We start from the raw sequence: 25306 nt of genomic DNA on the forward strand, positions 1-25306 counted from the left end.
ACCTTTGATTATGTAGATACTCTGTAATAAGTGTGTGTGTGTGTGTGTGTGTGTGTGTGTGTGTGTGTGTGTGTGTGTGTGTGTGTGTGTGTGTGTGTGTGTGTGTGTGTGTATAAATGAAATCAAATGTGAGAAAAGCATTAACGTATATAATGCATAATTCATTAGTGTGCAGTGGCATGTTTCTGGTGTGGAAGGGAGGCTCCTGTGCGGGTGCGTGCGTACGTGCGCCCGACGAGATTGATGAGAACGCGCACGTAGCTGTCAGTAGGAAATGCAGGCTGCGGGTGTTGGATGCGCCCCTGCCGCTCTGCTTGGATAAATTACACAAAGAAAGTAGTTTTTGGGCTCTTAATGAAAACTGTTACGTATAGGGATTACTTGAAATTTGTGGGAATGGTCACCGCAAGTCTAACCGAAGAGTTACATTTAGGCTAAATAAATAGGCTAAGTCGGCTAGCTGGCAACTTAGCTAGCTAGCTCGCTGATTGCAGGACGCTCGCTTTGCTCTTCCAGGTCCTCGCGTACTTCAGAGGTTTCTGCTCCGGTGCTGTTGTCATTTTACCGAGGAGCTAGGGGGACCCAGAGCTGTGGCGGGGGGACGTGCGGAGGAGAGCAACCCCTAGCTCTGGCTCTCCAGTGACACGCTGGTCCGAGGTGAGTGGAGCAGCCTAGTTTAAAGCTTTATTGACCGGGGCCAGCGAGGTGGACAAGGCCGTGGACGCTGTGTGTGCGGCCAGGGCCTGGCATACAGGGAGGGTGTTGACTATTAGCTATTAGTAAACCATTGCTCCTGTGTGTGCTTCTGAATCGGGAAGTTGAGTCGCTTTGAGAGAGGCCTTTAGGGAGGATATGACAACAAAGTGGCTGGTGCTATAAGCTATCTAGCATATCGAGGATAGCGGTTTGAAGACACCAATACAGACATTAACCTGCTTTGTCAGCGAGGTACTGGATCACTGTGGTTGTCGCGGGCGCTTTGGTGATAACGTGAAATGCCACTGCACTGGCACGTCTGTAGAAGAAACGAGTAATGCAACTCTGCCATCAGTATTGCTTTCTCTCTCTTTCTAGCCCGTTAAACAAAACTTCAAAATACTAGCTTATAAACTTACTTGCTGTAAACTTATTGATTTCTTTATTGGTGTGGTTTCTGATAATATCAGAGTGGTATACTCAAAGGTCCATATAGGCTACTGTTGAAAAGTAATTTGAGACTTTACATCGAGTTTGGTACATTAATTGCTTTAAACAGTATTATTAACTAAAACAATTATTTTCAGGTATTGTTTGCAACCTAGCCTGCTTATCCGACTCGATCTCTGATGCAATTTAAAGAACAGGAACTGTTGGTTAAAGGGATGTTAAAGTTGCCTGGGGAATGACTTGATGATGATTTTCCTCTCTATCCACATTCCACAATATAAATGTCAGAAAAATAATTGTGGTTCAAACTACTGCATATTTCATTTCATTTCTTGTGACTTACTTGTGTTTGAATAATTTAACATGTTTAACAAATACAATCTTTTTATCTATTCATCTATCTAGAATATATCTATCTATCCTGACAACAGTTGTAATAGAATTGATAGCTGTGTTTTAGCGAAATAAAACTCACCTCATTCCTTTTATCTCTGTTTGTGAAGGAGAGTTCAGAGTGGAACCATGGCCGAAATCTCAGCCTTATGCCCATCCCCTCCTGCGCTGGGTGACCCTCACTCCGCTCCATCCATCCCTCCATCATCTTCCTCATCGTTGGGTATCCCTGGTTCCAATAGCCCCTCTCTGGAGTCTGACAGGCAGATACCAAGACCCAACTCTTCCCTCTACAACGACAGCGCTTTGACTGGAAATACACCAACAGCACAGTCACCAGTGAATCCTTACCCACCTTTGAGTCCACCTAAACCCATTGCTGAGGATCCCCTCACACTAGTGGTACAGGAGGCAGCTCCACAAATAAATGAACCGGTAGGGAAAGATGCAGAGACTGAAGCTCATGTTATTAAGCAAGAAACGATGACTGCTAATGCAGGAGCTGTGGAGATTTTGAATACTGAATCGGAGACCCCTGCTCTCTCAAATGAACCATTAGCTCAGACTGAAACCCCACTTGGATCCCCCTCTCCTGATCCTAATCCTGGCCCCAATCTCTACCCCAACGTGCACGTCACCCACAATCCAAATCCTATCATGGAGGATGTTCAATTTACAGTGGGCCAACCTCCCGCAGTCTCTATAGCTTCCAATCCCCTGCCCGTCCCTCAAATATCAACCGATATTGTAGCATCAGCAACGGTGGAAGAGGAGAAAGCCCAGCCACTTGAACAAGCACAAAACCCTCAAATACAAAATCCTGAAAGTCAAACCCCTCAAATTCAGCCATTGCTTCCTCCTCCTCTTTCTCCCAAGCTCGAAACTCCCAGCAATGAAGAAAAGAAAGCAGAACTGCCCCTCACCCCCACCAAAGTTGAAAACCCCAGCCCTCCTGTCCCACTCATCCAGGAGCCGGCCTCTGCGTACCCACAGTTCAACCCCAAACCGCGGCCGGCCCCCGACACCCTCAGCTACCTGGAGTCGGCCAGCCTGATGTCTGGGACGTTGGAGTCTCTGTCCGGGCTGGGAGAGGACGGAAGCTCTGTGGGCTCAGACTCGGAGATCAACGGTCTGACTGTCAGACGCACCGATAAATATGGATTCCTCGGTGGGAACCAGTACAGTGACACTGGGTAAGTGTTAGGATGTTATCTCATACTACTGGCTGCTGTGCAAAATAATTTAATAAGGCTCGAAATGTTGAGAAAAAAGACAAAATACAATGTTGTGAAAAAACTAAACAGTACAAGATTGCTTTACAGTTGGAAAGATGTTGACACATTAGAACTTGCGGCATCAATAACTTTTAAGAAAAAGAAAAAAATTAGAAAGACATTGTGGGGCTATCGTCGTAAGGCAGACAATGGGCTCCAACCTAATTTTCTCTCTATGTGCAGGGTGCTGTGAGACGAGAGGGCAGAGCCCTTATACAAAGGAAAACACAAAGGAGAAAAATGTACAAATACAATGCAGTCCAGATATTAGTTGAGTTTAGAGTATGTCTGGGTTTGGTTAAAATAATGTTGTAGCCCATTATCTGCCTTATGACGATAGCACAGATGCATCGTTTGGGTTTTAATATAATTTTTCTAATGAGTTATCAACCTAGAAGTTAAAATCTGTAATAACTGTCAAACTTTCCAACAGTCTTGAACTGTCAAGTTTATTCTCAACATTGTATTTCGTCTTTGTTTAGACTTTATTCTTGAGGTGCATAACAAACAAAATTACTCAATGAAAATACCGCTTTGGATCAATTTAGAGGTGCACATTAGCCTGGAAATCCAGACCCATATCTAGAACGATAGAGGGTCTAGCCACGATCAATAGACCTTTCCAACTGAAGGGGCGGCACCTATGCGTGCATTTATAATGCCACTGTACGCAATTGGATAGCACTACGACCAATCAGAGCAATAAACAAGGTGACATATTAAGCCCCGTTCGTTTAGCGAACAGCGGGTTAACTGTTAAATTAAACTTTTGGCGTGGTCGGTCGGCAAAACAGAAAATTCCTGTTACTTGCAGGAAAAAGATTTGAGTGCCGTCTTCCAAATAGCTAAGTGTCGAGGCGAAAGCTGTCTCAAACTCGAACAACATATCCAAAGCCATCCCTGTTTACTATCACGGCTTCGGCGGCGCATGATGCACAGCACTGTCGTCATCCGGTTACGTCCGCCCCAGAGCACCATACATGGGGCTCTGGCCCGCCCATATCAGAAAGAACGATTTGATTGGTAGCTCAGGATTTCTTGACATATTAAATGAGCTTCAATGGAGAGTGTCCACTCCAGACCAACAGGCGCAGCAAATTTAATTTGCCAGCGCCTAGCGGCAGGTCTGGATTTCCAGGCTAGGCGCACATCCCACTTGTCTGTTAAAAGATGGAAAACAGACACTTTTTTTTCTCTATGGTTTCATGCAGACACTTCACTGTTTGCAATATGGGATATAATTAGATTATGGTCATAGAAGTAGTTTAAATAAATAAATAAATAAGATAAATGTAAATCTTGCCTGTCTATCTTCCTTTTAATCGACCACTTTGCCTTCCCTGAAAATCTCATTCTTCCTGTCATCCATCAGCTACAAAGAGATCCTCCTCTTTCTCGGTCGCACCCTCTCTTTCTCAGTCACCCTCTCCTCTTTGCTGTTCTAAACATATCTGTCCATCCTTTATCTCCCGTCCCTTTGGTCTGACTCAGATAATGCTGAGAGCGTTTTTGTGACTCAATATGTACTGACTGACTGTGTGTCTATGTGTGTCTCCCCTCACACCCAACTGCTCTCTTCCTCTCTTTTTAGCCTGTCTAGCTTCCACTGTTCTGACAAGTTAATTGCTCCTTTACTGTTGAATAATTAAAATGTTATTGATTTACCAGCAGTAGTGGCTGGCAGTACATGTTGGTCAATGTTAAGGATGTCCTGTATATGAGCAATGCAGCGTAATGTGCAAATGAACGTAACAGAGGAAGTGAGGTCATTCATCATGTGTGCCATTTTATTTACTTACAGTTCCCTTAACATTTCAGAGTATGAAAAGAAAAACTGTACTTTCAACTTCTGTCAAAGTCAATTATGGAGTCATTTTATATTGCTCACTTTTTACAGCGAAAAGGAAATTCGAGTTGATGTCGCCAGGCAGAGGGAGATAAAATGGCTTGATATGTTCAACAACTGGGATAAGTGGGTCAAACATCGGTTTCAGAAGGTAAGCCTTTTAAATGTGTTTTATGTATGTTCACTTGGATTATATCATAGCTATTAGCTAATACCCTGTTTTTGTGTTATAGGTGAAGTTGCGTTGCAGGAAGGGGATTCCTTCTTCTCTCAGAGCCAAAGCCTGGCAACTGCTGTCCAACAGCCACGATCTCCTAGTTGCCAACCCTGGGAAATTTGACGTAATACTTTGACCATATTGTCTTTCTTTTTTTACTTCTTTTTTTATTTGTATAAATTAAACAGAAAAGGCTTAAGGGTATGACAAAAGACATGAGGTGTAGGATGCGGTCATCAATTCAAAGCGCAGTGCATTAAAGGGTATTGGCTTTTTTCAGAACAGACTTGGTAGAAATGGAATACAATATAAATATTTGGTGTATAATTTTTTGAATTTTTTTTTATGACTTTAGAATTAGCTTTTTATATCTACAAATGAGCAGGTCCATGTTTTTCAGTAGCACAGACAAACTAAATGTTGTTTTTTAATATATAGTGGGCTTCCTGGGGAAATGTACCTGGAAGAAGAAGTATTAGAATAAATAACTGAATACACTTTCATATCATCACTTGATATTATAGAAAGACTTGAGGCAGTGGTGGATGATGCCATCTTAAGTAACTAGCTGCTTTTTTCTGAGAAAGATCATAGAAGGAGGGTTTTCTGAGGGCAGCATTTGTAAGATTGTTCTTACCTGCCAGCCATGAAAGGCGTCCGGAGGTCGATATCATGTTACTCAAACCTTTACACGTCTTTAGCGGTTTGTTTATTGTCAACAACACTAATGTCAACAAAGCGAGAAAGTAGATGCATCTTCTTTTGTAGTTTCTCAAAGTTGTGAAAATGCTTGTTCTGCCAGTTGTCCACAAATGCACTCACATGGCACCACGTAGACATAGTTAATCTTTTATATTTAAAATCTGCTCTTTTGAATGTTGAACTTTTGGTTGTAGCTGGGCTGAGAATATTTAAGGTCAGTGAAGAAGCTAGAGGATTTTCACTGAGTAACTGGCTTAAAAGTGGGGACCAATGAATTAGGAAGTTGTAGCTGAGTAGGGCAATTTCAGCTCCAGGGGTTCTAAAGTGGCGCAGGCGCAGACCTAACAAGTTGTAAGCCTCTTATCGGGACCGGTAATCCTCCCTGTCAGTGCACAGCCTTTCCAGTCCATGCTTGAGGGTGGTCTGGCCCCAGCTGGGCCCGGGTCCCACATTCTGCTTAGTGTTGTTTGTGTTATCTGACTCTACACTGTGTTTTCATTCAGGGCTTTGCAGTCTAATCCACTTTATTGGCTAATTTGGAAACTGCCTCCATAAATTAAAGCTAAAATATATATATTTAATTTCATTGTATATTAATGTACAACAAAAATTAGTTTGTACAAACATGTTGATATAACTGAGCTTAGAAGCAACAATAAATAATAGTGATTAAAATGACTGTGAAAGTTGTGTAAATTCATCACAGCTTATTATGTATTGCAATAAACTAACATAACCTATGTTATATTATATATAAAAAAACATCACAAATGTTGCATTGAAAACCATTGACTAGTGAAACACAGGGAGGAAGTCACTCCACAACCGTGCGAAAAAAGAAAGGCAAGAAGCTTCGTAGCATTACATTGCTGCCTATGGTATTGTATTGTTTTGTTTGCACCATCGTGATGGGCCTTTATTATGCATTGCCCTCTCCGCTGCCTACTCTATAGCTGAAGCTGTTCCCATGAACGTGCAACTTCAGAGTCACAAAACTCAGTTTTTGATTATTGTATTGATCGTGAACCCCTAGCTGTGGAATACTACATATTGTTCGTTTAACAGAATTTTTCTAAAACGTCGATCTGATTTGTGTTAACTGCAGGAGCTGGAGAGAGAGCCGGGAGAAGCTAAATGGCTGGACATTATAGAGAAGGATCTCCACAGACAGTTCCCCTTCCATGAGATGTTTGCTGCTCGTGGTGGCCACGGGTAAAAATAAAATGAATACAATAAAAACACACACACCCTCAGACAGACGAGAGTAAAACCTGCACACTTTTTGTAACCACAAGCAGACCTTTATTTAGATCTGTATCAGTTTAGTGTGATAAGTTTGTTTTTAACAACCTCTTAACTTCACTGATGTGCATATGTTTGTCAGTAAGTATTCATAATTTCCTGTTGGAAAGATTTGTAAAAATAGCAGAAACATTAATAATTCAAAAACCAACAATGTCAAAAGAGGATATTGAAAATGAGGAAGTAAATAAAATAAAATTAAATGACAATGCATATAAGTATAGGAAGTTGTTCTATAGGATAAGTGCTCTTAGTTGCAGTATTAATTGGATTTATTTAATTTAATTTTATTAATATTTAAAAGTCTTTCCAGAGGCAGTTGTCTGCAGACTGTTATTTTTTATTTTTTTTTAACCAGATTCAGTGTGATTCTATTCTTCCATGAGTCAAGGGGAAGTTATTGAACCGGTCTAGTATTTTAGTGGATTTGACCACTGGATAATCTTGTGGTTTGTCTCTGCAGGCAACAGGATCTTTACCGGATCCTGAAGGCCTACACAATCTACCGGCCTGACGAGGGCTACTGTCAGGCCCAGGCTCCAGTGGCTGCTGTGCTGCTCATGCATATGCCTGCTGAGGTGAGGGGCTGGGCCATTTGGGTGGGGGGGGGGGGGGGGGGGGTTTAGGTTCTCACTAGGTGAGAAAATTAAAAGGTTTCATCATTGTCTGTAATAATGACGGAACAGTCTGATATCTGTATTAAGCATCAAAAATACTTGGCCGGGGGGGCGCCTTTAGCTCAGTTGGTAAGGCATCCCCCTCCCGGGCCGGGCCCAGCAGCAGACCGGGGTTCGATTCCCGCCTGCGGTCTATCTCTGCATGTCACTCCCCTCTCTGCCCCATTTCACCTCTGTCTCTCTGCACTGTCAATAAAGCATAAAAATGCCCAAAAAAAATATATATCTTTAAAAATACTTGGCCGGATATTGAATTCTTTGGAAAAAAAAAATCTGCCAATGTAGTAGAATTAACAGAACAATATTAACGGTGGAGTCAGCTATGTTGGAGAACACTACGCTACCTTCTTTTTACTGTGTGTTCGTGTTAATACACAACCTATCTTAACCAACATCGCAAGAGACTGTATCATAGGTTAAATGGCCACCGTATGATTTTACATGAAAAAAAAATAATGAGCACAAAGAAAGATGAGTGAACATTACTTTGTAGCACATCACAAGATCAGTTTTCAGTAATAATGCTTGATTAGAAATCATTGTATGTTTGTGTATAAGCAAGCTCTCTCTCTATTTATCCATCCTCATCTGACACATTCCCATAATTAAGAGTGGGCTCATGAGAATACCAAGAGAGTGGGTGTGCAAGCAAGCAAAACAAAACTCAGACTTGCCTAGTTAAAAATAGTATATTAAAAATAGCTTCAGGCAGCGCAGAGGTGACACTATGCTGAAACCTCATTGACCAAACTGAAACAATCGACGGTGTCCCGCAAATGTCAAGAGTGTGTGTGATACAGACAAGAGTCAAGTTACAGTAACAGCAGGGTGTGGACCTTACAGCAAGGTGACCGCAAAGACTGCCTCATCTGTTATGATAGTTTGAAACCTGCGTTTTCAGCCTGGGTGTATGCAGATTTGTTGCTGTTTCTCACGGTTTGAATTGCAGACATATACATAATTTGTCATATCCTTATATAGTTTTGCTTCATCACAACACAGCCTTGCCATCATTTTGAACTGCAAATATACAAAGAAAGAAAACGTAGTCAATTTTCAATCTACACATTGTTCTATCTTTAAGAGCCCCAATACCTAGTAGGAAACAAAAGTGGGGATTATGCAATTGTGTTTTGACTCAGTACTTTACAAAAAATTGTTGTTGTTGTTGCAATTGATTGCAAACATCAATTGTTTTATTTCCTTCTGTTCCACAGCAAGCTTTTTGGTGCCTCGTCCAGATATGTGAGAAGTTCCTCCCTGGCTACTACAGTGCTGGACTGGTGAGTGAATAAAATTACTTATGTTTGTAATTGTCAAACCGTCATGTCACTTTTCCCAACTTTATTGACTATCTTTATATCACTTATTTGTGTTTGTAGGAAGCGATTCAGCTGGATGGTGAGATCTTCTTCTCCCTGTTACGACGCACTTGTCCAATGGCGTACCGCCATCTTAAGAAGTTCAAGATTGACCCGATTCTCTACATGACGGAGTGGTTCATGTGTATCTTCTCACGGACCTTACCTTGGGCCTGTGTGCTGCGTGTATGGGACATGTTCTTCTGTGAAGGTACTGTTAATTTCCACACGGTTCAGCCGTCTCAGCGCAATTGTTAATCTACATTAACCTTTTGTCGGTAATATATTTTAAACCTCCTATGTGGAACTTTTAATTGATTCTGAGATGGTCTAATTTTTTCTCTGATGATCATAAATGACATGTAACAGCAAATTATACCATCAGCGAAAACCATTTTTTTTTAAATATAGTATTATAAATCTGACATAGTCGCATATAAATACAAACCCTCATTGCTGTGCATCCTGTGGTCTCTCTGACACTGGCTTCCTAAACAAATGCTCACGCTAGCAAAGATCTTTAGGACAGCAGGCGCTGCTGTCATAAAAACTACTGCTTTTTCCAAAGGTGCCGCTAGAATCAACAATAACTGAAAGTTCCTTGTAGCTACTTTAATTATCAAAAATGTAATCTTAAAGTTTTATACCTTGTCTGCAGTCTTCATACTTATCCAGCAGCTATAAGTATGTGTGGAATTCCCTTTCTATTGCATTGTAGTTTGACAGATACCTGACTTAAATCTCTGGTTGTAGGGGTGAAAATAGTGTTCCGTGTGGGCCTGGTGCTACTGAAACAGATGCTTGGATCTGTGGATAAACTTCGGGAAGTCCAGGGAATGTATGAAACCATGGAGCGTCTGAGGAACATCTCACCTGACATGATCAAAGAGGAGGTGTTGGTACAGGAGGTGGGTGTCTTTCTCTTGCCTTCATAGATGATGTACATAAAAAAAACTTTAGACTTGTATCAACTTTTAGTTCCTTGACATGTTTCCACTGCTAAACTTCCTGCAGTCTTCTTCAGAATAGTCCTAATTAAACAATGGGACAGCTTGGGGCACAGCTGCAGTTATCAACGATGCTTCTAAGGAAGACTGCAGAGCTGTCGAAACATGTCTTGATACTTCGATATAATATTAGTCAGCATATAAGAACAGTTTACTTAAAGGTGGAATCAGCGATTCTGGAGATTGTTACCATCAAAAATCACAAAATTTGTCCAAATCAGTGAATATTTCCTCATGATCTGTAAACTGGCATTTTTTGGCGGTGGGCCCTCTTTGTTTACATGCCAGTTTACAGAGCCTAGGCTGTTTATTTGCACCAGATTTTTTCAGCACACAGTACGGACAGCTTACAGATCGTGAAGAGATATTCACTGATTTTGACAAAGTGGTTTTGACAAAAAAAGCATTCTCCGAAATTGCTAACTCCACCTTTTAATGTACTAAATTACATTAAATTAACCTTTTTGGACTATCAAGAAAACCATCTTCTGTTGTTACTCAGTGCCACGGGTTATGAGTCACATTGTCGTGCGTTGCCCAGTCTAGTAAAATCTTCACTTCCTCTTGTCTGTCGTGTGTGTGTGTGTGTGTGTGCGTGTGCGTGTGTGTGTGTGTGTGTGTGTGTGTGTGTAACCAGATCATCATTATGCCGGTGACGGAGTCACTCATTGAGAGAGAGTGCAGCGTCCAGGTTCGGAAGTGGAGGGAGTCCAGAGGGGAGCTGACCCACCAGCCGGCCCGGCGCCTCCACGGTACGAGGGCCATCTACGAATACAAACGCCGCGCGGCCTCCATAAGCTCTGGAGGAAGCTTCTCTTTCCTGGGGAGCTCCATACCTCCTCCAGGACCCCTCAGAGCGTCATCCAGCCTCCTCTCACTCCCGGGCTTCCGCAAGTCCAAGAATCCTTTCCACTCCCAAGCCAAGAAGGGCTCCTTCTCAGGGCCGTCAATGGAGGGCCCGCCACGTCAGTCCTCACCACCCGTTGCATCAAGCTCTGGACGAGGTCCCAGTCATAAGCCGCCCATGCCCCCAGGGGCGGGTCAGAAGGCCCTGGCACCCCAAATTCAAAGCCCGTTAGTTACGAATGCAGCTGCTGGTTCATCTGGTGGTCCCCAGGTATCAGAAAGCACCTCCGCTCAGGGCCAACCTACTGCTGCTTTGGCCCCAACCACACAAAACACAGCACCACCACCAACACCTCCAAACACTCTATCCCCCGCACCTAAGAACGTCTCGGAGCAAATCACTCAAACGCTCCCGTCTCCTACTGCGAACAACGCGCCGCTGCCTCCGTGTCCAGAGTCAAAGAAAGAATCGCCCCTAACCTCCGCCGATCATCACGCCACACCTACGAAGAAGAGGAGCAAAGACGACAAGAAGAAAGAGAAGGAAGACGAGAAGAAGAAAATGAAGGACAAGAAAGAAAAGGAAAGGCTTGAAAAAGAACGACTCAAGAAAGAGAGAGAACGGCAAGAACGTGAGAAAAAGAAAGGCGGGAAGAAAAAGGACAAAGGAGGTGGAGGAGATGAAAATGGAGCTACCGCAGCGAAAGATTCGGCCTAGTTTTTAGTTTTCCTTCTAGGCAAAAGGGACGCTGAATAAGAAAAAAAATAGGTCAGGGCAACAATAGACCCCCCCCCGAAACAGTGAGTGATTAATAAAAAGAAAATGGGATGGATTGCTTCCTGTATAGTGCATCATTTCAAAGACTTAATGTAGTCCCAAGAAGACTATGGTGGAGACAACTGGATCATGGTTTTAATAGCACCTTGGGGAGCTGTTTGCCACTCGCTCAAAGGTTTCTTTTTTAGGAGTAAGGTGGGACAAATTTCCTTTTTTCAACTGGAGCATGTGAATGACTGTGAATTGGAATATTTTTTTGGGAAGATTGCAGTCGCTATTTCTTTTTCGTTTTTTTTTTAATTGATTTATTTTTTATTAATATTCTTATTTTATTTTAATCTGATGAATAGCAGTGGTTAAGGAAACTCCGATTCAAGGGATTGTTCGACTGAAGCTCTGCAGAAGTAGTTGCCATAGATTATGTAAATAACAGTCTACCTACGGTCATAGGATCCTGTTAAAATTCCATATTCCCGTCAGTTCTCATCAATGGACATGTTAACATCCGGATGCCTGAAAAGACAGCGCTTCATCTCAAACACAGGCACCGAAGGCAGAAATGCTAGTAATGTTGTTGAGGATGTATTTATTGTCACGTTAAATGTTGTGAGTGCGTGTGTGCCTTAGTAGTATAGTGAAATGTGTTACTGTTCTAAGTGTGGCCTCCCAGTTTTCAATCTCCATATGCCTGCTTCAAACCATCAATGAATTCTCCCTCAATTCTTCTGTCTTTGGAGTAAATTCGATTGGTCGAAATGAAGGGACGACCATAAACAGAGGGAGAAAATAAAAATACAACCAGACAACAAGCAGTGTTGGCTGTTTTTTGATAGTTTGTTGGGAGAATTTTAGTGTTTTTACTTAAGGCCTAAATTTAAATTTCATGTATCCGAGACTGATTTGTGCAAAAAAAGCAGGCACATCATTATGATATACTGAGCAGACCCAAATGTCCATCTGTAAAATTAGTATTTTTTTTGCTTTTTGATGAACAAAATCATGTGTGTATTTTTATTTTAGCCAAATTTTAGTATGGGTAAGAACTTCGGTTCCTAACCCATTAGAATGTGATTTCAAGTATCTTAAGAGAACGATGAAGGATGATTTTTTTGCACTTGTGATTTTGTCACAAAGCACCACTGAAGTCGATCACTCCGTTACCGTAGTGACGTAGAAGAGGAGTCTCACCAGGTCGGTTTCACAGTTTGAAATCTGTGTTCCCCTTGGCGACTTATAGGAAGCCACTTGACTGGAGGTGCCAGGTGTGCCAATGTAGCATTAACCTCTAATCTTTGACCTTCGGGCTCTGATGTATTTATGTATAAAGTGGTTAATTTAATCAAATATAGTATATTATTAATTATTATTATTATTATTTTTGATCTGACTATTTTTCTATGTGAGTAAGAGACACCTGGTTGACTGGAAACGATGGCTGACATGGCTACACACAGTGTAGTTGCAGAGGGATCTTTTTTTTTTGCACGCCGAGTCCTCTGCTTTTACACAACAGACTAGGTTGCATTTCTTCTTTGCTATTATTTAAGTTTACTTTCTTTGTTGGTTTGGTCAACTATAGGTTCACGAGTCTCTAGTTTACTGAAGTGCAGTATTAAAACAGACATGAGTGGAAAAATAGGCCTCGGACCGAACAAAGAGTGAGACGAGGAATACAGACAGACAGACAGACAGACGTTTTGGGAGTCGAAGGTCTTAATCGTACTGTATAATTTACTAAGATGTGATTCATGAGCTTTGAATTGGTTCTTTACTCGGAGATCTTAAGTATGTCTGTCTCACCAAGTTGTGTTGTAACATTCATTATAACTTATGGACTAACTCGCTAACCTATTTACACTCAGTGTCCTGTACTGTAAGATATTTATGCATTCATTAAAACGCACTGAACCCCATCAGAATACGATGAATAGTGCTAGGTAGTTGGTGTAAAACAATTTGATGGCAAAAAAACATTGATGCTCTTTAACTGTACTGTTTTTGTAGTTAAGGATTAGAGGGACTATTGTGTAATTGTAGCCAACATCCATGTCGTCCGTATTCCTAATTTGCCACTTATTTCGGCCTTTTACATGGCCGTCGTTTGGATCTATAAGTATCACTCACTTCCTCCCTATTCTATTTTGACGCCAGTGCTTTTAGAGGCACAGATTAGTAAAGTGTTAGTGAGGATAAACTGAACACATCTATGCAAACAATCCTCCATCAAGACTGTTCATAGTGCGCGGCCGGAGCAGGACTGATTGTGATTATCAGATTGATGCCTAGGAAAAATTTATTTTGTGCTTGAGTAGTTTTTTATTTATTTAGGGGCACACTGTCAAGCCCATGGACTATAATATTTTATGAGCAACACATCCTTGCAGCTCATATCTTGATGATAATGCCATTTCCTTTTCTTCTTTTTTTGAGAAGACTTAATATGTCTTGAAGATCAAATACATCTCTTGCTGGCTCTGCAATATTGAGGACAACTCAAAAAGACATTTCTACAAGGTCCTTTGAGCATTTCTGCATTGCTCCTCAATTGCTCCGTAATTCTTGATAACTTAGAATTTGGAATGACCCCCCCCCCCCCCCCATCATCCCCTACTGATGCAAATATTTGAAAAAGCATTTCAGACGTTTTTTCTCCCCATGCCGTTATGTCTTTTGTGTTTTTAAGTTTACATGATGTCACTCTCTGGCGAAAGTGAAATACATTTATAGCTAATTGAATTCATTCCTTTGGATCTGCAACTGATGTATTTAATTGATGATGATAATGACATTTGTGATGAGTAATAAACTATAATATATTAAATCACCAAGGCGTTTTTGTCTTTCTTGGTGTTTTGAAATGTGGAGCATGTTATCTTTGCAGATGACTATTGTGATATATAATAATAGCATTGATAAAGACTTTTGTTGATCTTTGAATCATAATGAATTTATCCAGCATGTATTTTTAACAGGGGGAAGTCAACTGTCACTTTCAGAATGGTTTTGTTATTTATTTACTATCAGTGCAGCAATACACATTAGGTGCTGATTATGTAGAGAAAATAATAACTTTTGCGGCTCATGTTTGTACATGCAGGGTTAAAGAAGCTCCACCAGATGTCACTGGATGTCTATTCATGAAGATTTTGCTTTAGGTCTATTTCCTCCCTCAAAACCCTGTCCCACAGATCCACTGAGCAGAGACAATATTGTACAAAAGAACAGCGATTTTATTCACAGTTTGTCCCTTTTTTATTAATTACAGAGGAAAGCGGAGGAAGACTCCAATCACTGAAGTCGAAAGGAGACAGCTTATGGAAAAAAAGAGGATTTATTTGTTTTCCGGAAGGAGTGGACGGAAAGAACTCGAAGATTTGAATGTTTTCTTTCGGCCCTTTCCCCCCTCTCCCTCACTACTTATATTTTTTGTTCACTTTTCAAAAAGAAAAATGTTGTCGTCACTTTAAGGAAGGCAACATTTTCCTCTATAACCTGCAAATAGTCCCTCTCCTCTCACCTCTCCCACCCCTTAGAGGAGATCTTCAAAATTTGGAATGAGGTCCTCATAGGCTTATCTTATGTGCCTTTGCTGCCACTCTTAACCTGTCTTCTCCTCAGATACCGAGGTTGGCAGAAAGAAACACATTTCAATCTCACACATTGGAGGCTGAATTGACAAAGCACAGAGGTGAGAAGAAAAGGTGTTAGCAAGCAGAAAAATGTTTTTTCTGAGAAAGACTTTTTGTATGGAAATGATGTTACAGGATAATTTTATTGAAAATCACCCCTATTCCCCATAAGCAAACATAGACATCCCCATGGGCAACGGGCAACCTCTCATGTGTCAGTATGACAGAAGTATTTGGTTCAAAACAAGAGTGCCTTAGCTTAGCACATGGGTTTACACACGAGGTGAGTGGGAAGGAAGATATGGGCAGGGAAGGCAGTACAGTAAAGGGATTGCTGCAATTCTTGTCTTCAAGCTTTCTCTTTACTCCTCCTTCTCTTCTCCGTGTGTGATGACGTAGCAGATGTTCTTGTAGTCTGCGTTGCCGGCGACATCTGGGGGGAAGGCGGACCACATGTTCTTAATCTAAAGAGAGAAAAAGGAGGGTTGGACATTTAGCATGGCACAGGCTGTACTTTTTTTTTAAAACTCAAATGGAATATAGGAATGCTTGTTTTTGAGATTTTGGGCCTATTGGTTTATGTCTCCTTCTGTTAAAATAGAAGAATATTGCTAAAAACATTCAGATTTTATCTAAACTAATAATATTTTCCTCAAGAGGAAAAATAGTCTTAAAATGAACGTATCTGTATTTAAAAAGGTATACACGTAGTACTGTAGGAAGCGACAAATATGTTATGGAAAAAATATCCCTAGGGAAGAGACTCTCCCAGACACTATCATATCTAGGACTGAATACAGTTGAGGACAATATGTTGAAAAAGGCAGTTGACAAATAAATGTTTTACTTCTAACCATTATTTTTAATAAATATTTTTAATTGTAAAATAAATAAATACTTAAAATTCAATATTTCTCAAATGTTGAATACTCTTTTACATGGACATCTATAGGTGGCAGGTGTATTAGCAGTTCAGGGGTGTGTGGACAAAGAGACCAACGAGCCAAAAACATGTAGTATTCCTCCAACAGTTCCACAAATTTACCTCCTCAGCAGAGAACCTGTCGCACTGAGTGGTCAGGAGCTCCTGAAGGCTGCAATGTGCACACAGATTTTGGGGTTTAGAATAAGAATTCATCCCGTTTGGAAATGCAGTGGTGGCAAACATTTAAATCATTTTTAAAAAGGTGCTCACAATTCCTTCTTGATGCTTCCGGTGCCCTCGGGGTCCAGCACCTTGAAGGCGGAAAGGATAACATCCTCGGGGTCAGCACCTGGTGAGGACAGGAGGCAGAGGTATAACTTTACTATTTTACTACATGCTGGCTGTACTTACAGGTCTTCAACTCTATTGTAATTAGTCAGTATTTGTTGTATGTTTACAAAATTGTCCATAAAAATGTAAGTGACCAAAAAAAAGAAGAAACTTATACATAAAAACCCAAAACCACACAATAACACGTTCCACACACAACTTAAATTCCAAATTGTACTTGAGTGAAAGTATAAAAATACTATAATGTGTACTTAAAGTATGGAAAGTAAAGGTCTTCTTATACAAGGCGGCCCCTTACAGTGCTTTATTATTATACTATTGGATCATTATCATGTAGGCCTATTGAAATAAAACGCTGCAACGCTGATAGTTCAAGCATAACATCACAATGCACCCTATGCTATTAACTGACCACATGTTTTGAATATAAAAAATGTATATCTGAAAAATAACATGTAATTATTACTGTAAATAAAGACAGTGGAGTAAAATGTCAACTTTATCCCTTTAAAATGTAGTGGAATAAAAGTATAAAGATGTACTTAGTTACTTTTTGACCACTTAATATACTTACGTAAAATAATTTGGGAGTGAAAAGTAAATGCTCACCCTTCAGCTTCTCTCCGAACATGGTGAGGAAGACGGTGAAGTTGATGGGGCCGCTGGCCTCTTTGATCATGGCTTCCAGCTCCTCATTCTTCACGTTCAACTGGCCTGAACAGCGCAAAAAATGTGGGATTAGCACAAGACAGCATGGAACACATGGTCAAACATACCTCACACATACTCAATATTCTTTATCTTATATTATGTTACACTCACCCAATGAGGCCAGAACGTCCCTCAAGTCATCTTTGCTGATGATACCATCTCTGTTCTGGTCAATGATTGTGAAAGCCTGAAAATAAGAGAAGCGGACTATATTTATTACTAGAAGAAATCAATTTGGGCACATCGGTAGAGGGAATGAGACCTTTTGACACTTTTAGGGACTCTTCAATCAACTGTTTTTTTCTATCAGATGGCAGCTAGTTAGTATATTTAACACAATTATTTTCAAAAGCTTGAGTAAAAGGCTGCACCCAAAAACCCAGACTGTTTTTTTAGGGTGTGCTTCAGGTCACCCCAAGTTTTTTTCTTCCATGCTAATCTTGGAAAGTTTAATTCGGGAACAGCTGCCTGATCTGCTCACCATGTGAAACTTAAGATAACCTCTTGGACTTGAACTTGAACTCGGTCACCAACCTATCTTTCTCCCCCACTCTCTCACACACACACACACACACACACACACACACTCCATTCCCTTGCTCTGACCGATATACATCAACTGGTGGCTGCTATCTTACCATCTGTGCCGATGTGCTAAAATCATCATAATCATCACGTCTTAGATTCCAAAAGTAGCACTCAAGAAGCCTGTATCATTTATCACAGGAGGAATGTTTGCACTCCTTGCGGTACATATCCTTTGACAACGCATTCAATAAACACCATCATTATCCAATCTCTTGACAGCCCATATAAAATCCCATCTCCCTGACCTTACTTAACCCTAACACAAGCTTTTCGCGACATTCGTATTTTGCCTTTTGAACTTCCTTTCTCTGCTCATAAACACTAACTTTCGAGTCATTCTGAAATAGAGCACACAGGGCGATAAAAGCTGCATTTGACAACATCAAAAAAACATAAAAGGCCCTTTCAATTTTCTCCTCCTGTGTTAAGCTTATCAAGGTCCAGTTGTTCAGCTTGGCCTACCAGCCTTAAGCAAAGGCCCCTAGAAGATGTTTGAGTGACAGCTGGAGGGGTAGGTCAAAGGTAAACAAAATGTGGAGCGCTTCAGATGGTGTCAGAAATTTTAGAGCTCCTCCCTAATGACATTCCCGCGATTATTAAATTGCCAAGGGAGAAGAGGGGCGCCCGCAAAATAGCAACTGCCGTGAAAATGGATCCGAAGGCTGCTTAACCAAACTCTTATTTTGGTGACAGAGATATTCCAAGATATTCCATTGAAGATACACCAGCTTTAATTCAGAATCTAACGATTAAATCTAGCTATCAACCAAGATATCTGATGCCACAAATAATAATATAACGTATTGTATTGTATATTGTATTGTATATCACACTTTTCTCGAAACTCAAAGTCACTCAATGGTGTTTATATACAGTGGACAAAAGGGTCTCCTATGAAGAACTGTATCGTTGTGTGAGTGTAAAAAGCTCACCTCCTTGTACTCCTGGATCTGGCTCTGCTCAAACATAGAGAATACATTGGAGGAGCCTTCTCCTGCTGCTGCCCTCCTCTTTGCCTTCTTTGGTGCCTGGAAACCAAGATATTAGTGAAATCAGTTAGCTTTTGGTTAAAGATTCCCAGTGATGCTACTCAGTGTTGTACTAGGCAGTGGTTTCCAACCGTTGTGGCTTGTGACCCCCCTTAAGATTGCATATATCCACCAACAATAGTGATTTTCATTGCATTCATTGATCGTTTTCATTTACATTTGAATAAGGAATTCTAAAAGGGAAAAACTACAGAACAAAGACAGAATTTTTTTTTCTTCTTTCCTGTTGCATCAATCGTGTCACAATCGCTCAAGTATATCTTGCTACCCACTAAAGAGGTCTTGACCACCAGGGTTGGAACCATTGCCCTAGCAGGTGCCACAAGTTAAAAGAATGTAAAGATGTTTTGGATCAGACTACTAATATGTCATGCATTTGATATATGAGTGAGTTTAACATATTCATTTGATTAAGCCATGTAGATGTTGAAGTCTGGCATGCAATCTGAAGTGTATAATGTAAAACTAGAAATATACTCAAATATACTAGTAATAGAACTCAAGCATCCTTAATATTTCATAAACCAGAACTATAATTATGCAGAAATGTACAAAAAGAAATTCCAAAATCACTTCATCTGCTGCAAGTGATGACACATTCGCAAAGTTCCCATGTTCGTGTTAATTCATTTGTTAATAATTTCAATATTTGACGAAAAAAAGTAATCCATGGGTTTGGTTGGATTTCCCTTTGATATCTTTCCACCAGCAACAGTTAAGAGATGTGGGATCACTTGTACTCACCATCTTGAGACGGTTTGAGGGTTCTGATGATCAAGAGGGAGAAGATAGTGTGAAGCCGCGTTATACGAAGTTCCCGGGGGGCTTATATACCCCAACACTGGCCAATCTAACTTTAGCCGCAGCCTCAAGTTTGGATGGGGGATAAAAAGAGAGGGAGAGAGAGAGAGAGGTAGACAGAGCGACAGAGAGAGAGAGAGAGAGAGAGAGAGAGAGAGAGAGAGGGGATGGTTAAGGATGAACTGATGGCCAAAGTAAAGGAGACAGAATGGCGGGAGGGCGTATCACCTTACAGGAGGTCAGAAATAGATTCAGGAGTCTTGGAATTAAGTAAACCTGATAGCTGAGGGACCACACTGTTAGGTTGCCGTCCCACGTGGACTAATAAGGACATTCAGGACATTGATGCTTGTTGGACTAATGGACTTTCTCTCCACCCTTCTTCTGGCCAACTGACTTTATTTTTGGTTTGTGATGCCCATTGCAATATCACCATGATATTACAGATCGAGATAGAAGCATTCTGTACCCCCGGCAACCAATGCAGCATTTACCCTCTATGTGCATAGGCTCACTTATTTTAAGTTGTGACAGAAGTGATGATGCTACTGTCAATTTTGGGATTTTCCCATGTAAGTTAGGATGGAGGGGCTTAGTAGTGACACTTAATATGTGTACTTAAATATCTCTTCACACAACAAACAATATGGGAGGACAAAATATTTTATGGCAATATTAAGTCATAACAGTTAATAACTGGTTTCAAATAGAAATTATTATCCATCCTTATATATGCATATTCACACAGTATTTTCTTTCCTTGTGTAGGATCCTCTCACGGTTGGGGTTAAGTCTTCGTTCCGCAAAGTTTTTCCTGGATGTATGCCACCATTGCCCACTTGGATACTGTATCTCATCTGATCATATCACTTTATTCACACATCTCCGTAGACAACTTTCGAAGGTTTGTAGTCCTCTGATATCCCAAAGGTGCCTTTACATTTGTTATTAGTTGTTCATGTAATGCAACACTATAATTTGCTGCTATAATTTCCCCGATGTAACTGTGGACGGACTGTTCTTGCTGACACTGTCTGATCACATCCTGCATTAACATGATATGTCACCTGAGGAGGTGTTGCTCCACTGTTTCTCCTTACATGTAGTAGTAACGGATGAACATCATGGTCATCAAATGTGCACCTTCGACCAGGATTTCCGTCCCTATTTAGTGACGTCCTTTTCATAGATCTAAATTCAGATTTACCATTGGTCAATGTTACTGTGATGAAACACTAGCAAATGGATTATTCTAATTACTAAAGCTCCCGCCATCCAATAAGGAATCCTCTTTTAAAGTCACTTATATCTTTTCTTTTTGCTGTTTTCATACAAAAGGAGAGATTTGTCATGTTTCCTACACTCGTATATTCACGTTTTTCTTTTAAGGTGAGACACTGCAGGTGATTACAGGAAAGTTTTTAAATTAAAGATATCACCATGAAACGTTGCCTGTTGACTTACTTACATTAAAACAATAATGTTTTGTATTTCTTCTTTTTTCAGAAATGTATGAATAGATATGAAAATTTGGCAAAATGCAACTCATTATTGTTAAGTTTGCAACTCCTTTAAAACATACAAATCCAGATGTTTAAAAATCTTTATTTAATTGTTTTACTTAATAGCAATGTCAACACTTTTTACAGAACAGATGTTGGATACAGCCTTTTTCCATTTTATATACATCAAAAATTAATATTTACAGGTCTTAAAATGCATATGGGACAGGTTTTTTAAAACCTAATGTTGAGAAGTTGAGATTTTTGGTTCGGAGTTTTGAAAAAAAAATTAATTTTGAAGATTGTATGGTTGCTGATGCAAACAGACAAGATTTTGTCAAATAATCACCTTATTACTTAAGGACAGATCTTTACTACTACTGACAGGGCCATTATCTTTAGTGACATGTCAAACAAGTGAAAGCCCGGTTAACCTCTGGCTTTTTTGTTAGTGTAGCGGTCTGTGTTGGAAGTTTGGCCCCAGTCATGAACACTTTTACCAGCTGTCTGCCACAAGCTCTCCCCTCTCTCTACCCGCCATCCCTATCCCCTTATATATAGGGAGATTACTTGGCAGCGGAGATTCTCAAGAGAAAATTTAAGGGACAGCTGAGGGCGACCGAAATAGCAAAATAAACTGGACAGTCTGCCAATGCGCCGGGGCTCCGAGAGCAAAATGCTTTCCTTGATTTGTTTTTCCATGTTTTATATCCAAATTTACCTTAGTGATAATCTTTTTTAATTTCTAATACAACTTTGTTAATCGTGTCTATTGAAGAGATTTATTTTGGCCTCCTTCTCTCAGATGACTGTTTGTATTTCCACTGATCTCCTCGCTTGGGCACAATCATGAGTCACGTCTCTGCTCTTTACGGGTCTCCACTCCACCGGTAATTTGGATTAGTGAGGCGTATGTTGGTCTTAGGAGTTCAGGACATCCAGAACTCGGCTCTAGCTGTCAGTCCTCTCCTTGGGTGCCTGTTGACCTCTGAACCATTGTTTACTTGGTTATCACCACCTCCTGCCGGAATGAAATATGTCACCTCATATTCACACTGTGATTTCTAATTTTAGTTTTTGAAACCCCTCTACATTTACCTTTCAGTGATTCTTGAGAACCGGAACAAAAGGCCGTCTTCCATATGTAACTGCTGTTAACTAAAAATATTTAAAATTATAGATGTTATTAGGGATTAAGAATAGAATGTCTGGAGCACAATAATCCCCTTAAATTTCATTTTACTTACACTTGTTATCTTCTCACAACGTCAAAAACAGTGTGTCCTCAGAGAAGGTTTCAATCTTTCATATGCAATAAAACCTATTAAAAATGTACTTTAATGATTAAAAAGAGCTTTTTTCATCAAAAGCAACACTAAATAATCTCTCATATCAATAAAAACTGTTTTTCTACAACACATTCATGTTTTATAAGGATTCTAAGTGATGGGACAACTTTACTATAATACCGTCATACATTTCATTATGTAAAATGTAATAAAATCAGGTGAAATAAGGGGCAGCTGTCACTTTGAAGGACCTCTTGTCAAATTCTACCTCTGCAGAGTACATTAGAGTCAGACATGCTCTGATAAGTGTTGTAGTTTTAGAATATTTTACATTCCGAATCTTGAAAGTCCTGTGTTACAACCATGATCAACACCGACTTAAAATTTCTGAAGAGGTTATTTGAAATTTTTTGATAATTTTATTTTCCTGAAGTAGTTCATACTAGCACCTAACATCAACAGAAAAACCAAATGGCTACTAGATAAATTCCATTTGTTATGTTTAAGAAACGTTAAATATGTCAACACCATCAGACAGGAAATCTGACGGAGTTGACATCTGACGGTGGTGATAGGCCAATGACGGTAAAAAAAACAAAAGCTGGGAGGTTGTGTCAAAGCTTAGCTCAGTATAGCTTAGTATACGTGTAATGTAATTTAATTTGTCGAAACATAGGGTTTGTATTTTTTCAACATTGCACCCTGTTTTGTCCCACTTCTCAAGAATCACTGCTTTACATGTAGAGAAGAAATTTGTTTGTAACCTTTATTTAACCTCGAAAGATCAATTGAGGGGTGACCCTCTTTTACAATGACGTCGAGTTTGTACAGATACACAATATACAATGAGAATACATAACAAGTTTACACACACACACACACACACACACACACACACACAGACAACAACAATTTAAAACATTCAGATCAATTGAATGAAAGAGATAATAGCCTAATTAAAACAGTTACAAGTGTAGGGGGGTTGATTCGAAATGTTTTGTAAATTACTTGAAAACTCTGTAAATGTAAACAAATCCCCCTCCCCTGAAATGGCATAGTGCCCCTTTAAAATACTCCTTCAACTTTTAATTTTTTTTTTATTTACATAGGGGAGAACGGGGGAATCTGAGGCATCGGGTAATGTGAGCCACCCCCTGTATCTAGGCAACGGAAAACTTTTGTGGTCATGTGAGATATATGTTTTCAAGCCCCTCTCATTTCCCCATGGCCCTGAAAGAGAGGACCTCATGGTGCTGTGGTAAGCATGTTTTTTTCACCAAAATAGGTATTTTGCATGTAAAAGTCAATTTTCTTGCCGTCAACTTAATCAACTGTTGTGCCAAAGTCAATGTATTCACGGAGAAAAACTTCTATCATACGTGTTGATGAAATACCAACATATGAAACCATGTGATGCTGATAACTGAATATTAGCCTGAAATGCTAAGAGAGGTAGTTTTTTCTCAAATTGTGGTGGTGGGGGAAAGTGAGCCAAATGCTGTGGGGGAAAGTGAGCCACTGTCTCACTTTCCCCCACCATGAGGCACAAGTTAAGTTTAGTCTTAAACATATTTTAATGTAATATTACATGACATATGTTTTATTTTAATGTCATACACATTGTAGAAAAGCCATCATGCCAAGGAAATACACCAGGAAGACGACCTGGGGCAACCATACGGAAAGAGCACCTTCTCATCTTTCCCTGTAACCTTCAGGGCTGGAATGTAGAGTATGACAGGCTGATGTTATAATCCAGTTGGGTCTTCTCCTGTGTTCTGAGTCCCAGGCTGTTCTCGCTGGTTCTGATTTTCCTATGCTTTGACCCCCAGACACTAGCTGGTTCTAAGGGTCCTGTGTTCTGACCCCCAGACTGTGTTCTAATCTAACTAGTTCTATCTTTCATTTGAATCTTATTAAAACCTTTTGAATTATAATATGTTGTGTTTGATTTTGTTCAGAGTTACTTTCAAGTGTTTAGAAAATTTGCTTTGCTTAATTGACCAAACCCCATCATTATTTTACTAGTCCGACATTAGTTCTGGAATGTGTGGCTAGCTTTCAGGATTCTTACTGTTACAATATGTGTTGTTATGGTAGTTTCAGAGTGGAAAAAGTAAGTGGATCAGTTTACCCCACAGCTGGGGTAAAGTGAGCCACATGACAACTTTTTTTAAAACAATCATATTTTCACTGCCCTTTGTCTTGAAAAAATTCTGCTAATGCCCTTTTCTAGGAAACATCCTGAATTAATGGGAAATGTGTACATTTTAGTGATAAATCATTTTAGCTCGCTTAGAGGGGAGCAAATGTAAAACGTGGCTCAGATTACCCCGTTCTCCCCTACTTATTTTTTATTGAGGTTTCTTTTACAGAACATAGATAAACAAAAATGGTTAATGTGTCCAGGTGAGTCTTGTTATAAGAAATAAAGATTGAGAAGTATTGAGAGAGACTATTTCTTTATGAATTTAAATGAATAAAAAACTTTGTTTCACTCATTTCTACATAATAAAATATGAGAATGAGTTGTATAACGTCTCAGACTTTTCACATATATGTCAGCTGCTGTCTGTTGCTCACTTAACAACCTGGTTGTAATAAAACAAATGGTCTCACTTGACAATGTGTTTACACACTGCTATCCCGTAAAAATGTTTCCATACAGATGTGTGTACTTAACAGGGGCAGGTGCTGTAAATTGAAACGTTCTGCCACACTCCTCTGAAGCCATTTATCACTTTCAATGTGATCGGTATGTCAGCATGTACAGTTGGGAATGTGGAGAAGCTCCCAGCTTATCCTATGGAGGAGGAAGACCTTTGAGAGAGGTATGATATGGAGATGTCAAACACTGAAACGTTATACTCTGCTGGAAGGTTTTATTATTATTATTTACTACCGGCCTCTGG

At 40.0% G+C, this 25306-nt stretch overlaps 2 protein-coding genes across 2 annotated transcripts; one reads left to right on the plus strand and one right to left on the minus strand.

The window, feature by feature from the left end:
• Window positions 1–353: 353 nt before the first annotated feature.
• tbc1d10b (TBC1 domain family, member 10b) lies at window positions 354–14301 on the plus strand. The gene is made up of 10 exons (XM_080044257.1): window positions 354–657; window positions 1650–2732; window positions 4711–4810; window positions 4893–5000; window positions 6684–6790; window positions 7344–7458; window positions 8775–8840; window positions 8940–9129; window positions 9672–9826; window positions 10563–14301. The coding sequence occupies exons 2-10, from the start codon at window positions 1669–1671 to the stop codon at window positions 11487–11489; spliced, it is 2832 nt and encodes a 943-aa protein (XP_079900383.1). The 5' UTR covers window positions 354–657; window positions 1650–1668; the 3' UTR covers window positions 11490–14301.
• Window positions 14302–14758: 457 nt separating this feature from the next.
• Window positions 14759–19617, minus strand: mylpfa (myosin light chain, phosphorylatable, fast skeletal muscle a). The gene is made up of 7 exons (XM_080044405.1): window positions 19547–19617; window positions 18686–18781; window positions 17277–17352; window positions 17064–17168; window positions 16374–16452; window positions 16224–16272; window positions 14759–15642 (listed from the first exon to the last, which is right to left on the minus strand). The coding sequence occupies exons 1-7, from the start codon at window positions 19547–19549 to the stop codon at window positions 15541–15543; spliced, it is 510 nt and encodes a 169-aa protein (XP_079900531.1). The 5' UTR covers window positions 19550–19617; the 3' UTR covers window positions 14759–15540.
• Window positions 19618–25306: the final 5689 nt, after the last annotated feature.

The sequence above is a fragment of the Ammodytes marinus genome (genome assembly GCF_949987685.1).
Source record: "Ammodytes marinus genome assembly, chromosome: 16".
Lineage (NCBI taxonomy): Eukaryota > Metazoa > Chordata > Actinopteri > Uranoscopiformes > Ammodytidae > Ammodytes > Ammodytes marinus.